We start from the raw sequence: 16314 nt of genomic DNA, 5'->3' as shown, positions 1-16314 counted from the left end.
TTATAAGAAGGAGAATAGTTGAAGGGGGAATGCACCAGAATCACATCAACAAAACACATGTAGATGTGTTTTTGATGCGTTTTTCCATCTCAGTTTATGGGGCACAGAACCTCACTGCATCGCACCAAAGTAGCAAAGGACCCTTCCCTAAACTCGCATCACCGTTGTGTTGCATTGATGTGAACAGACACTACTGAAATGAATGTGATTTGCATTGCAATGCAATTCTTTGCAACCCAAGTCACATCTGAAATCGCACCATTGTGAACCAGGCCTTATGTATGAGTTATTCATGTGAATTATATATTCTCAAAACTTCAAAGACAGACATGCACCTACTAAAAAATCTGAAAATCTATTATATTGAGCTCAGACTTACTAACTCCTGTATGATTACTGTCCTTCAATTCTTTTTTCCATACAGTTACCAGAAGAAATAATGTAACATTTTTTCAGATTGTCTGTCTGCTTTTGAGAATTTTTGCTTTCCTTTAGTTAGTGTCCAATGATGGATTATTTTTACGTTGTAACATGTGCTTTTATGTTTTGCTTTAATTTGTCTTTTTTTTTTTATCAAACTGTGTTCTGCTTTATCTGTCTCCTCCATCGCAGACTTTTGCTGACATGGTGTATGGCATATTTAGCTGGACCATCCCCTTGGCTGTGGCCCTGTCCTGTTTTGGTGGTCTCAACTCCTCCATCCTCGCTGCTTCCAGGTTTGGATCCATAACTGATATTTTTTAAAAGATCCGTCTTAGTCTAGTATTAGCCTCCGGGTAGTAGTATTAAATTCAGTGTATTAAAATCAGTGTATTAAAAATTACGTTGAAAATCACAAGAACCTTTTAAAGATTTGAGACTTTAGCATTGGGTTCACATTTAGGTTAATGCTGCTGTTATTACAAGTGGTAACCACATGCAGTCAGCAAAATAGATTATTGTTTCTGGTAAAGAGATCCTGTTGCTAACTATCGTCTCTTATATGTTGTAATTTTTATGCAGGCTGTTCTTCGTCGGAGCGAGGGAAGGGCACCTTCCTGATATGTTATGTTTAATACACCTGGATCGGTTTACACCAGTGTCAGCTCTGCTCTTCAATGTGAGGATGGTTTATTTATCTGTTCTTTATCTGCAGTAATTTTACTGAAAACTGTATAAATTCTTATAAATTACATAGATCTCTGAAAGTGCAAAGATGGACACATCTGTTATAAGAATGATGAGTGATAAGATCTACCCATCTTGGTCACCATCACAGACCAACTGCAACTTTTCTCCCCAGTTGGTGATGTTTGTGGCTTTAGTTGATCCTGACATTTTATTTAAAATTTTTAACCATTAGCCGCCCGGCCTATAGCCGTTTGGCGGCCGCAAAAATGGTTTAGCTTTCTGGGGTGTACGCCATTTGGCGTCCTCCCGCACATGCGCAGTTCGCGCGGTTGCGAGCCGCGCAGTGGCGCGATCGGTCACCGGCCGTGTACCTCGGAAACGGCCGATGACAGATCTGAGTACCGGCCCCCGTTGCAGGTACCATGTGACCTGCTGTGACCAATCACAGCAGGTCACGTGACAGTTGTATACAATGGATGGCTTCATTCATGCCATCCATTGTATACTAGTGCCTAGCTGTGAATGGTCACAGCAGGTCACATGCACATATCATGTGATTAGCTGTAGCCAAATCACAGCTAAGCACAAAAAAAACCTGAATGAATCGATGTCATTCAGGTAAATGCTTGCTTATAGCAAAGTAATTCTTTGCTATAAGCAAATTGTGTAAAAAAAAAAAAAAATACTGATCACTTCCCCAAAGTAGTACAATGTTACTATGGTAACATTTTACTACTTTGGTCATAGTAAAATATGAAAAAAAATATATATATTTTTTTTTTTTTCCATACTGTCACCAGTCAGTGTCCCTGTTCACCGCCATGCCAGTTATATGATGACGCTGTACTGCACTGGTGACCGTATGTAAAAAAAAAATAGTGAAAATTATTTTTTTAATTTTTTTCATTTTCCGAAAAATTATGAAAAAAAAACACAACTTCAAAAACTCTCCATTCCTCTTATGAAGTACATCGGACTGTCTACTCTGCAAAAAGGGATCATTTGGGGGATATCTGTACTATTCTGACATTCTTGGACCTCAAGAAATTAGAATGGCTGTCAGTACTTCAGGATTGATCAATTTTCAGATCTATACCATAGTTTGTGAACTCTATAACTTTCCTACAAACTAAATAATACATTTTAATTTGGGTTATTTTCACCAAAGACATGTAGCAGAATACATCTCGGCCTAAATTTATGAAGAACAATTATTTATTGGTAAACTTTTATAACAGTAACAAAAAAATTTTTGGTCTTTTTTTGTTTAGCAAAAAAATAAAAACCCCAGTGGTGATTAAATACCACCAAAAGAAAGCTCTAGTTGTGTGAAGAAAATGCTAAAATTTTAGTTTGGGTACAATGTTGTATGACCGCGCAATTGTCATTCAAAGTGTGAGAGCGCTGAAACGTGAAAAATGGTGAAAGGTGTAAAATTGCCCGGTATAGAAATGGTTAAAGACATTCTGCCCAAGAACGGGTACTTGTGTCATGCTGTTTGTTATTGGCTGGAAAAGGTTCTCCTCTGTGCTCCTCTGATTCTGGTCTAACTGAAGTAAGGACTGTACTTCCTCACCTTGAGGAGGGGGAAAGTTGGTACTACGTTTTGCTACATGGAACTAAATCTGCCCACACATCCCCTGTCCAATAGGATTGATCTAAGGGTGCTAGTGGATGAAGGGATACATTTTCAGGGAACAGATTATAGTCTGGAAGTCAAGCCCTTAGGGCTCGTTTTTATGTAGGTGTTGCTCTCTGAAGAGCGGTTCATTGTGGACTGATTTCTGAGAGCAGTTGACAGGCGGTGAGGAGCCTGTTGCCTCCTGTTTTAACCACTTCCCTACCGGGCACTTTTACCCATTTCTGCCTAGTTTTTGCAAGCAATGTATAAAATATATATCAAGTGAGCCTGCATGTACATTCCCACTTAAAGATGGGCGATGTCACTCAATGTGTTCCTTCTAGATAAACAATTTTTTCTTTCCCTTTTTTTTCTTTTCTTTTTAGTTTTTGACTTCGAGACCTTGCCTACTGGGCACTTATACCCCCTTCTTACCGAGGCCTATTTTCTGTCGCACTTTGAATGAAAATTTCACGGTCATGCAATACTGTACCCAAACAAAATTTTGATCATTTTTTTCAGACAGATTTCTTTTGGTGGTAATTAATTACCATTGGGTTTTTTTATTTTTTGATAAACAAACTAAAAAAGACAAAAGTTTGAGAAAAAAGTTTTTTTCTTAATTTTGTAAATAAGTAATTTTTCTCCTTCACTGATGTGCGCTAATGAGGCTGCAGTGATGGGCACTGATAGGCGGCAGGGATGGGCTCTGAAAGGTAGCACTCATATGTGGCACTGATAGGTGCCACCCATAGGTGCCACTGATAGGTGGCACTGGCTGGCACTGATAGGTGGCACTGGTTGGCATCACTGATAGGAGTCACTGACTGGCACTGATGGCACGGAAAGGCAGCTCTGGGCACTGATATGTGGCATTGATGTGCATTGGTAGGCACTGATATGTGGCACTGATGAGCACTGACAGGTGGCATTGATCGGCACTGGCAGGTGGCACTGATGGGGCTATACTGAACATGAGGGCACTGATCATCACTTCCCTAATGATCAGTGTAGATGTCCTGTCTGAGGAATGCCGCTTACCAGCTTTCTCTTCACGAGCTGTCACTGTCAGCGTGAGGAGTGGACTGCCGATAACCGGTATTTCCTTGTTTACATGTGATTGGACACAGCTGATCATATGATAGTGCCGACGTCATCGGCTCTTTACTGTGATCGGTGATCCGCTGTGTCCCAGGGACACAGCGCACCACCGATCGCTGCTCTCCCCTGGGGGTGCGCATGCGCAGTTAGAATGGGAGGACGTCATATGACATCCTCCCAGAACGAGAGAGCCACCACCCGCCTGTCATTTCCTTATATGGCAGGTGGGAAGCAGTCAAGCCCTAAAAACCAGCATCATCATGACGTGACTGCATGCATTGCAGGGTGATCTTGGCATGGGTTTGTTCACTTGAATCTGTCATATAGAGGGGCTGGGCCACAAAGAAAAGCATTGCAGCTATTTAAAGTATTCAACCTTATCTGGCTGCCTTTGTTGCTTAAGGGTGGGGTGCTAAAAATAAAATTCCACCGCCTTTTTACTGCGCACAACCATGAATGTAAACTTAGCCTAAAAAAACAAGTTAATTATGCATAAAGGGTCATGAAAATACGTTAAGTGTATAAAGAGGCACCTTGCAGTACATACATTTTTAATACTTCAAGATGGTTGATGGGGACACATTAAATAGATTTTCAGTTAATAATATATAGTTGCATGTTAGGTGTAACAATGCTGGTAAAAGTTTAATTGGTTACCTGCATCCCTACTTTCTATTAGCTGAAACTGCCAGTCTTCTGGATGAATTGGGGATTGAATAGCTTTACTTGCGCCTGAGAAAGGAGCTGCCATATTGTTGGCAGTTAACCAGTTGAACAATACATTACCTATGTATATGTGGAATTCAACATTAAATGCAGAGATTTTGCATAATGTTGAAATATCTTTGATTAATAACAAACCCTTCCCTGTGTGTGTCCATCATCACTTGATAATTAAAGTGTTACTAAACCCAGGACCTTGCATTCAATATATCTGGTCTCCAACAGTGCACAGAACATGGAAATGCAATTATTGTAGTAAATATAAACTGCTAAATACCTTTCCCCATTAGCAGTATAAAACAATCTTGTGGCTTCTATCAGTGTCCGCCTAAGCACTGGTTAATCTTGTAGGACGAGTTTTCATTCTGCTTTGACTGTCCAACGAGGCTGCCTAATCCCTGACCCTCTGGCTGGACAGTGCTGCTTGGCCCTGTGCTGATCACATGCACCCTCCCAAAGCAAAACAAAACCTCTCTAGCCATGCACCCCAAACTGAGCATTTGCAGAGTGACTCCTAGAGCTCAGTACGATCAGCAGATGGATTGGGGACAGTAGAAGAAGGGGAGGATCAGAGAAGACAGGATCAAACATCCTTTTTACACATTGTGGAGGATTAACCCTTTAGGTTCTACAGTGAGTATAACGAGCATGCTTTACTGCATATACAGACTGATTTTACTGTTGTGGGTTTAGTAACAGTTTAAGGCTTTCCTTTCCTGTCAGAAATGGCAGGCTATGGGTGCCAACTTCACTCTAGCCATACTTTTTTTTTTTTTTTTTTTACAGGGATCAGAAAGAAAAATAAATAAAATATATACAAAATGCATAACAGAAAAGCAATGCACAATTTGCTTATTTTGTGTGTTTTTCTTTATCTAAAAAATTTTAGACCCTTTAAAGGTTCTCCTACTTGCTAAGATTCAACCTTCACCTATTTGTCTAGGAGTCCTTGCCTAGCTCTCCACTTATTTTTATGTATTCTGCTTTGTTGTTGTCTTCCTAGGACATCGAGGCCATCACATTGATTGTCTGTGTTCTCATCTATTATTTATATAGTTTCTACTGAACAGACATTATACACTGGCTGCTTGAGAGCAAACTCTTCTACAAAGTTCATGATGCAAGCTTAGTAATTCCTTCATTTCCCGTTGTTGTAAAAGTAATCTAAGCAGCTAATTGGCCACTTGATTGCTTTACAGGTGCCTCTCCCCCACTGCCCACTGGTGCCTCACCCTGGGATCACTGCCCCGCCAGAGAACCTGGAACTGAAGCCAGCAGTTCTGCTGGCTTATTGTAGAGAACTGAAAGGTCTCCAAAAAATAAAAACACCCAACCCCCCCCCAAAAAAAAACAGCCGCACACAAATATAAAAAGGGGCAGACTCAATGGACGACTCTGCCTTTTTCTGCCACTTTTCTATGTGTCTGTATCTCCGATGAGCTCTGTGGCATAGGAATCCAGATGCGATGAGTACTGTTGTCACTTATGATTTCTTGGGAAGTACACAGCGCCATTTTTAAATCCTTGAAAGCTTTTGATCATACCGATCTCCGTGTGATCAGCTGCTTTTAGGGCAGAGGAGAGGTCTGGGGTCTAATAGACCCTTGATCTCTCCATTAAGATCACCAGTCATAGTCTATTGCTGTCACAAGTGATGTTTATATTCCTTGTGACTGCAATAAATGTGATTAAAAAAAAAAAAGAAGAAACCGTGTAAAAAATAAAATAATTATTAATAAAATGTAAAAAATGTTAAGCTCCCCCTGTACTCCTGTGCTCGCGTGCAAAGGCAAACACATGCGTTGGTCCTGCACGCATATGTAACCTGCAATTGCACCACACATATGAGGTATTGCTGCGAACATCAGAGGAAGAGCAATATTTCTAACACCAGACCTTCTCTGTAACTCTAAAGGGTAACCTGTAAAGGCCTATAAAGCTTTGTCTATGGAGATTTTTAAATACCTTAGTTTGGCGGAATTCTACACAATTTTAAAGCATGACGTGTTTGGTATCTATTTCTTTGGTGTAACATCATATTTTATATTTTAAAAAAAAAAACTGGGTATTTCAATTGTGTGTTGTGTGCATTAAAATTCAAGAAAGTATATTTTTTTCCCCAAAATTCTCAAATTCCGTGTTGCATAAATAATTGCAAAACCCACAATTTTAATCTCTATGGCCTCTACTAATAAAATATAATGTTTACAGGTTCTAAGTAATTTTCTAGCAAAAAATACAGATTTTTTAAATGTAAACAAAAAGTGTCAGAAAAGGTTTGGTCTTTAAGTGAATATACTTACCTGTGTCCCCTCTTCTGAATCAGATCTCTTCTCTGTTGCTATGATTGCTTCCAGGTATGTCTGAAGCCTGCGGGTCCCAGCTGCATGCTGTGGATCCAACCAACTACACCAGGGGTCTCCAAACTATGTCCCTCCAGGTGTTTAAGGAACTGCAAGTCCCCTGAGGCCTTGCAAGACTCTGACAGCCACAGGCAAGACTCCCAGAGGCAGGGGCATGGCGGGACTTGTAGTACTTCAACAGCTGGAGGGCCATAGTTTGGAGACCCCTGAACTACATTGTTACTAGTTTGTCTCTGCAGGTCTGAAACATCAAATCCGATGGACACTAAACTAATAAAAGTATCCTTATTCAGCAAAAATAATCCATACACATCCATTACGTGGTGGCCCTGTAATTATTTTTCATAACATGTTTTCTTCTGTGTTTTCTGCCTTATTGTAACATTCTCCATTACTCCCCGGCCTCTCCTCTTCCCTCTTTTATCTGTTTATTTAGAACAAGCACATGCACTGCTCTATGTTCTCTACACATCCCATAGTACATAGTCCATCTCAAGAGCGAGCAAGAATATGTGGCTACATTCCTACTTACAGTGGGACCATAAAGCATGAACGTAGCCACCCTCTAATAGAAAAGAATTTCCATTTTTTTAAACCAGTTTAGTGTCACTTTGTCTCTATGCATTTTTACCTGTCTGCATGAAATCATCCATGCTGTTGAAGTTTTGCTTGCTCATGTGGTTCCCAGTTTATCTCTGGTTGGGAAGCACTCCTCATTTTGTACAGTGAATATGTCTCTTGCACATAATTTCTTTCATTTATCAGGGTGGAATTGAGAATAGCTAGATGTAATATAGATTAATGATGGTATTCCCTTTTGCAGTGTGCTGCTACCCTTGTATACCTGTCTGTGAAAGATGTCTTCCAGCTGATAAATTACTACAGCTTCAGTTACTGGTTTTTTGTTGGATTGTCCATTGCAGGACAAATATATCTGCGCTGGAAGCAGCCCAACATGCCAAGACCTATTAAGGTAAGTGATAACATTATGATACAGGTCTAGAAACAGCATTACTTGTAATAGATTCCATTAAATGTATCTTCTATCGGTATTATGTGTCCAAATGCCTGAAGGATTTATTGTGTTCATCTGCAGACACTTTACAGCAGTTGGTTCCCTATGTGACATAATACACGTCACTTCCTGGTTTATTCACCAGCGGGAGGATCAGCGATTGGACATTTGCTGAGCTTCTTCTGCTCTACCGTGCCCTGGGCCCGCATTGCTGCCAAACAAGCTGCTGATAAGGCTTGTGCTTGTAATTCATACTGGAAAAAATACCATTGTAGGTCCAATTCACTTCTGGTTTAAGGGTTGCCAGTCAAACCCTGATGAAGGGGCACTTGGACCCCCTAAAACATTGCTACTTTTTAGATTGTACCCCTGAGTTTTAATGGAATAAAGTTGTATCTGGACTCCTGTGGTGTGGTAGGTACTTACATTTTCTTGTTACATTGCACTACAACCAAGGAGACTGTGGAGACCCTCTGGGGTGTAGAAGCAACCTGCCCAAGAACCAGATCATTTGCACCAACATCAATACCTTAAGATAACAATACCTGTAAGATAACCCTATAGGTTCCACTTTCCTCATATAGGCCCGCAGGTGGGTCAGTAGAGCCCAGGACACATGGTGGGACGGGAGTCAGCATGCTGCAGTGGTTATGAAAGAGATCAGGGTGCTTTATAGCTGACTGAATCACTTCCATCTGAAAGCTGATAGCTTCACAAGTACACACCGCAACTGGGAGTGTGTTTTAATAAAAGGGCGATCTCAGCGCACTAATGGCTAATGTCCAGTGCTATATATGTCCATATTCCAAATAACGTTTATGACCAATAACCGCTTCAGATGGCAGCCATCTCAGAGTGAGCCAGCTCTGTATGCAAAGGAAAAGGAAAAAGAGAGGTGCCTTCTGAGTGCAGTATGTAAAGGAAATGTATTAATCCACAATGTAAAAACTCACATATAGGGAAGTAAAAACAAGCCCATCAGTAGACCGTTTGCTGTGTCCTGCAGAGGTCTGTCCCGTGTGGAGCTGGCTGCTGGGGGAGATGACAAATCCCGAGTAGCTGGAGAGCGTGGAGGTCTCACAGTGTAAGGTGAGCGTCAGACAGAGTCCCTGGGAGCTAGAGACAGTCAGGAGTCCAGTGCTCCGTTGTCCGACCGGAACTGGAAATGCTCTTAACCAGCGTGAACCGCAGCAGGGGTTTATCCCAGCACCGTTTATAATGGTGCTGGATCTCAAGAGGTTAATGCAACCCTGCTTTACAATTCAGATAAGTGCCTGCAAAAGAATAGTTAGTATACAGTACTTACTTCTTCAGTAGCCCATGTCTCCTACTTTCCCCTCATTAGAGTGCTGAAGCCTATCTAAGAATCCTCCACATTCAATTACATAGTTAGTCTGGCTGAAAAAAGACAAAAATCCATCCAGTTCAACCAATGAAAAAAAAAAAAAAAAAGTTATAATCCTACACCCACAGTTGATCCAGAGGAAGGCAAAAAAACCCAGCAAAGCATGATCCAATTTGCTCCTGTTGGGGAAAAAAATTCCTTCCTGATCCCCTGAGACGCAATCGGATATTCCCTGGATCACCCAGTTCTTCAGGTGTGTTGGATGCATTCCCCCATTGAGCTTCGTGGTTTCATCATCCAGTCATTGTTGTATCCTCCTTTGGCACAAGGATTGGAAGATGGGATCATGGCACACGGTGGGAAGACAGGCAAATGACAGACAGTGTTGGCTGCTAAAGTGGCTTTTAGAGGCTTTGGCTGTGAAACAGACGGGGAGGGTAGGATACACGGGCTGCCAGAGAGGTAAATATAAAAGCTTTCCTATTGTAGAGACCATTTTAATCTGTGTCTTTTTAAACCTGACATGGGGACCACGCTGTCAGACACACCCCAAAGTCGTAATATCAGTTATACATTTAACTAGATTTATTAGAAGTGAAATTCCTCAATAATATTTGGCTGAAAACTAACAAACCCTGATCAATCAATGACCGAAGTACAAATTGCTATAATCCCTGTGACATCGACTCCTCATTTACCACAAATGCCAGAGACAAACGCTGACCACGGACTACCATTATTCCTGTTTGGACACACATACTAAAGATTGGTGGGTAGCGGGGCGTTTGTTCTTTGTTCTTAACGGTTTTGTTCATTTTGTGCACCTATGTATAAATATATACCTATGTTTTGAATTTTAAAAATCATATTTTATTTTTCCAATTAAGAAGGGTTCGGTGAATGCGCATATGAAACTGGTGGGGTTCAGTACCTCCAACAAGGTTAAGAACCACTGTGTTAAATGGCTTAAAGTGGGCCTTCCCCCCCCTGGATGGTCATGTACAAAGTAAAGACCTAACAAAGATACATATTCACTCTTCCTGCAGGCTTTTCTTCTCAAGAATTTTGTTTTATTCTTTGCAGAACTCTCCTCCTGGCACTCCTTTTCAGAAAAGGCAGAGCATTCAGTCTCTCCTTACCACCTGATGTTCTTACCCGCCCCCTTTGCCTATATGACATTTGTCTTTACCAGAAATCTTGTGAAATAGATAATTAGATATATATACACACACACTTACACACAAATATACACACTCACACTTTCAGATACACTCACACAGACGCGCACAGTCACACTCTCAGGCGCGCACAGTCACACTCTCAGGCGCGCACAGTCACACTCTCAGGCGCGCACAGTCACACTCTCAGGCGCGCACAGTCACACTCTCAGGCGCGCACAGTCACACTCTCAGGCGCGCACACTCTCTGGCGCGCAAACTCACAGATACACGCGCGCACACAATTTGCCAGGAAGGCACTAGGTAAGGTAGCCTTCCCAGAATGCATTTGTGAGGCTCTGGCTATATCACAAGTGCTTCTAGAGACCAGAACATGCAGTGTAAATGTAACAGCCACATTTTTTTTCACCACAGAAACTAAGAAGTTTTGACATCAGCATGCAGAGCTGCATGCGATAAATACTAAATAAATACAGACCTATAAATTTACAAATGTCTAGATTACAATGGGAATTTTGTATTTGGTTACAAGCATTTTGTATCAATATTGCGCATAGTGCTACTTTATTAAATTACATATGATCTCTTGTGGGGTTTTTTTGTTTGTTTTTTTTAATTAATGATTTTTCCAATATTTCTCTTTTCAGCTTAGTCTCTTCTATCCAATCACATTTTGCCTGTGTACAGTGTTCCTCATCGCAGTCCCATTGTACAGTGATACTGTGAACTCATTCATTGGAATAGGGATTGCTCTTTCTGGCGTTCCTGTCTATTTCATGGGAATTTATCTTCCAGAGTCTAAAAGGCCACCGTGTATTGGCAGATTATTAGGTAAGTAATGGTATTGCTGAGAGGGAAGTGTGTGTTTAAAGAGCTTGTTTTCATAAACATAAGAAACCTGACTGGATCAAATCCTACTTTCAGGAATACATGGAACGATAATCACTCGAAATTAGTCCTTTAAAGAGGAACTGAGCAATTTATGTTATGCCAAAAAAAGGCATACAAGACAAAGGACTGGTCTCTTGCCTGTGGTCCCCATGCAGCTGATCCTCCCTCATTACGAACTAAAGTTTTGTTGAGGGTTGGCACCCATTCTGCTTGCAGGCTGCCTTTATTTTTGCACCTGCATTTTCCCCTGGCTTGTGTGCTAGCAGCCTTTTGAAGGTGAATACAGATGGAGTCGCATGTCAAAATTTGACAGCCGTGCAGTATCCGCTGCACAACCCCTGAACGCAGACAGTGTGAATTGGGGCCGTGCAGTAATTCCTGCACATCTGTCAAATTTTGACATGCGGCTGTGTCTGTGCAGCTGCTGCTTATGCATGGAGGCAGGCACAAACACAAAGGCAGCCTGTAAGCAGGCAGAGCCATCCTATTGCACGGGTGCCCCAGGTGAATGGAGACCCGTGCAGTAGCCCCCTCTTTCCCCTAGCAGGGGGAATCCGATAGTGGACAGAGCGGGAGATCAGTGCGTGGGTGGGGGAAATAATTGGATCCAATGTTCTGTGTTGCTCTCACTGCAGTAGCTGAAAGCTGACATCTCCTCCTCCCTCCTGCCATCTTTCAGCTGCTAAGGGTGAGCTACAAAAGATTGGTTCCAGTAATTTCCCCCACCTGCTGCACTGATATCCTCCTCCTGTCCACTATCTGATTCCCCTGCTGCCTGGGAGCCCCCCTATGTGCCCCCGTCCCTCCCCCCAGTGCTGCTGGCTTTCTTCCTCCCACCAGCAGCTACAGGCACACAGGGGGACCTTCAGGATGGACAGATATTTCCTTTTCTGAATGAACACAATGAGTGATTGGTACTGATTACTCACTGTGTGCATTCATAACTGAAACATAGTAAATTGTGTTTATTTTGCTTCGTTTTATGAATGAACAGGAACCGATGACCTAGGCAGCAGAAAGGAACTGGGGAATGTATTTCCTCAGTCCCTTTCTCTTTTCTCTGTCTTAAAAGTGAGACTTTGGTGAGATATCAGAGGTCTGAACATACCCCCAAAGACACCCCCTTCCCAAACAGCATTGTAGCAAAGAATGTAAAAAGTAATTTTAAGAAATTGTAAAAAAAAATTAAAAATTGTACATCTGAATATAATGCTATGCTCAATATGTAGTGTACCTATGAATATATCCATTTCCTTCAACCAATGAATATAGGCGCTTTTTGGCCTACAGCAACTGTTCTCCAGATTTGCAATCCTACCATGTGGTCTTCTGTTCCACACATTCTCTAAGTTCCACCAGGTGGAGTTTGCGGCCTCACCTGAGATAAGCTTTGGGCTTAAAGCCTAAGCCCTGGTTCACACCGCTGTGACTTCAGATGCGACATGCAATTTACAAATCGCACCTGAAGTCGCATCTAATGTATTTCGAATGCACTGTCTTAATAGGTCCAATTTCAAGTAGCGCAATTTGAAAAAGTTTCTGCATTACCTTTTCACCATGTCAGTGCGATTTAACTTTCATAGACTAGGTAAATGGCACTGAATTCGTACTATATCGTGTCTATATCAGTGCTACTTTGAAGTCCCGCTTTAAATGGGACCAAATTGCACCACTTTAAAATCGCAGTCAGTGTGAACCAGGGCTTACTCCAGGCTTACTCTACCTTTTAGCCCTGGTTCACACTGGAGCGACTTGGCATGCGATTTGAAACTTGATTTGAAAAAAGTCATACCCTGTTGTCTGAAATGGAACTGTTCAAATTGTCGCGATTCTGCTGGAGTCACACCGATTTTGAAAGTAGTTCCTGCACTACTTTTTGCGATTTCAGGTGTGATGTGCAAAGACATCTGTGCATGAATTTGCACAGATGTCTTCCAAGTCGTACCTGAAAGTTGCACTGACATGCAACTTTGAAATCGTGCGACTTCACTTGATTTCAAAGTCTGATCCAGTGTGAACCAGGGCTTAAACTAGTTTAGTTGGGCCAAGCTGGCCCAAATTAACTATTGGCTACACTAACAGGTGTATTTATAATTATTACTCACATGGATAATATTTTATATTTTCTTTGTTCACAGGTATAATTGTAATATTTATTTACTAGCGCAAATTATTTTTGTGTTTTTTTACACTTTATTAATTTATGGTGGATTTTGCAGCTGGTATATCAGTTAGTGACCCACATTTTTTTCTCTCTCCATAGGCGCCATTATATTTATTTACTAACAGGTGTACCTGCTGGACACGCTGTATAAACTTTACGTAGAATGAGTTACATGCAGTATACAGCACTGTGTTCCTTTAGAAGGATGGGAACTTCCTGTCCCACTCCCAGAACAAAAACGGAGTTAGCCTGCGCACTGCTCAGCCATTCGTAGGTATCTTTGTATTCTGTGAATGAATACAAAACTTCCTCTGGCTGAGGCAGAGATTATGGTTTCATCCACCCGCCTCTACATAGTCTCAGTATTGTTTTGCTGCAAAACTGAGCCATTCTGGTAGGTTGTTTTTTTTGTTTTTTGTTTTTGTTTTTTTTGCCAGTGTCCAATGCTTTAGTAGGCAGCAATATTAACCCGAAAGCATAAGTCTTTTTGTGTTCCTTTTAACCACTTCAAGTCTGGACACTTTTACCCCCTTCCTGTCCAGGCCAATTTTCAGCTTTCAGTGCTATCACACTTTGAATGACAATTGCGCGGTCATGCAACACTTAACCCATATGAATTTTTCATTTTTTTGAGACAGATAAAACTTTATTTTGGTGGTATTTATTCACCACTGGGATTTTTTTTTTTTTTTGCTATATAAATGAAAATGTCCAAACATTTTGGGAAAAAAAGTGTTTTTCTTATAAAATTTTGCAAATATCTTTCTTCATAAGTCTTGGCCAAAATGTATTCAGCTATCTTTTTAGTAAAAAAAAAAAATAACCGAAATTAGTTTATAACTGAAAAATTATAATTTTTCAAAAAAAGTTTGGCATTTTCATTTTATTTGTTTTATATTATATATTTTTTTTTCATACTGTCACCCTAGCAGTACAGTGTCACCATAGTGACACTGTACTACTTGTGGGGGGGAGATGAAGATTTTTTTTTTTTTTTAACACTGATTGCTTTTACTCCCATAAAGGCTGTACAAACAATAATTTCTCCTCTCTGGCTGCATTCTTGCAGCCATTGAGAAATACTGTGTGAGCTGTGATTGGTCACAGCTTGTCACATGGTACAAGGCTGTTGTGAATAGCCTTGTACCATGTGACCTATGTGATCATTCATAGATTTCAGACGTAGTAAGCAATGATGTCAGAAGTGACATCTTGCTTACTACTATTCATGTGATCACTGATTGGCCAATCAGTGGTCACATGATTGGGACCTCACACAGAGATCCTGTACAGGACACAGTGGGCACTGGATCACGGTGCCGTGTGCTTCCAGGGAGCGTGCACAGGCAGGGAAGTGGGAGGACTTTTATAAACGGCCACCTGCTCCTTTTCTGCCGTTTATGTACATGGGCTGGACGGGAAGTGGTTAATATTTGTTACCATTGGTACAAAAATCCTATTTTACGCCAAAACAAGAGTGTGAGAGGACCCGGTCTGCTTTTAGGTATAAACACTTATTAGGGGGATCAAGCCACATGTATTGTTGCTGATACACCATTTGCCATGCACCACAAGCATCTCGAGGAATATTATAAATAATATTCTCTCCACTTGCCTTTTTAGCTTTCCTCACAAGATGGACCCAGCTGATTTTTAACTGTGTCTTGACGGAGATCGACATACCAGAAGAGAAAAAAACAATCGTAACGTCAGAGAAACCATTATGATTACAGACTTCAAAATAAAAAACAACATTGTTATAAGGAAAAGGTGATTTCATGTGACAAGAGTTTTGCTTTACTGGAGACGGTTCTTGATAATGAAGAGGACCAGCTGCACTGGAGAGAGACAAAGTAAATTATATGGCAAAACAAAAAAAATAATTGCTTGAATTACACCTTTTGAAAGGTTTCACAATTCCAGATGTTAGAAGTTTCAAGTGATATACACTCCTTTTTATGTCAATTTTATGTGTATTTTGTGTTTTTTTTTTATTTTCTCCCTTTTTAAATTTCCAAAAATGTTTACCACATCCACCAGCAAACTGCTCATCAGGGAAACTCCTTACCTGTCAGCCTTCATTAAAGCTTAAAAAACAAAGAAAGCCAAAAAGAGTTACAGGTGAGGAGATGTGCGCACTTGAAGGTGTGGACAGTGGTTGAGTTCTGTACATGCAAATTGCAGATCTTCATGTTAAGACTTTGTACTATGATAAAGCAACTATCTAACAGTGTCGTAGACCAGTGTTTCACTACTAATTTCAACTAGGTATCCCCTTTAAATACCAGTGTTTACCAACTACCCCTTATGGTGACCTCATTTATCTAAATGATCAATAAGTCAATCACTTAATGAGACTAAACTGAATAAAAATTGCAACTATTCAGTCAATTTAGTAAGCTGAAAATTGATTGATTTTTTTTGATTGGTTCACAGACTTTTTTTAATTACTTCTGATTCATAGGACAAATATCTGCATGTGTTTGAGAACCATTCCTATTACAGACTGATTAACAGATTGTTTAGATTTTTGACTGATCATTTTTTTGGAGGTTGATATTTTCAGGCGATTGCAAACTGCAGAACATTTCCACATTGCTTGATTTATCTAAATCACTGATGAATCAGTTTGTTCACAATCGCCTATACCTAGATCAATCACAGATCAACAGATTTTTATTTTTTTTTTAAATAACTGTGTATGGCCACCATTAGTGTGCATCAGCCTATCCTTATGATGCATTGTTGTCTCCAAGTAACCTAGGAGCAAAACGCATCTGTTAACCCTTTGAGGACCAAGGGA

The 16314-nt window shown here is 40.7% G+C and overlaps 1 protein-coding gene across 1 annotated transcript in view; it reads left to right on the top strand.

The window, feature by feature from the left end:
- SLC7A6 (solute carrier family 7 member 6) overlaps positions 1 to 15902 on the top strand; it is a 72427-nt gene extending 56525 nt beyond the window's left edge. Inside the window, exons 6-10 of the mRNA XM_089692874.1 lie at positions 613 to 716; positions 1003 to 1099; positions 7742 to 7891; positions 11104 to 11287; positions 15135 to 15902. Of these exons, the coding sequence (XP_089549000.1) occupies positions 613 to 716; positions 1003 to 1099; positions 7742 to 7891; positions 11104 to 11287; positions 15135 to 15238 (639 nt within the window). The 3' untranslated portion in view covers positions 15239 to 15902. The remainder of the gene's footprint in view (positions 1 to 612; positions 717 to 1002; positions 1100 to 7741; positions 7892 to 11103; positions 11288 to 15134) is intronic.
- The last annotated feature ends 412 nt before the right edge of the window (positions 15903 to 16314 follow it).

Source organism: Staurois parvus, unplaced genomic scaffold (genome assembly GCF_062004578.1).
Source record: "Staurois parvus isolate SC_StPar_1 unplaced genomic scaffold, SC_StPar_1.0 ptg000607l, whole genome shotgun sequence".
NCBI lineage: Eukaryota > Metazoa > Chordata > Amphibia > Anura > Ranidae > Staurois > Staurois parvus.
Note: the sequence above shows the minus strand (reverse complement) of the source record. Positions and strands in the feature narration are given on the sequence as shown.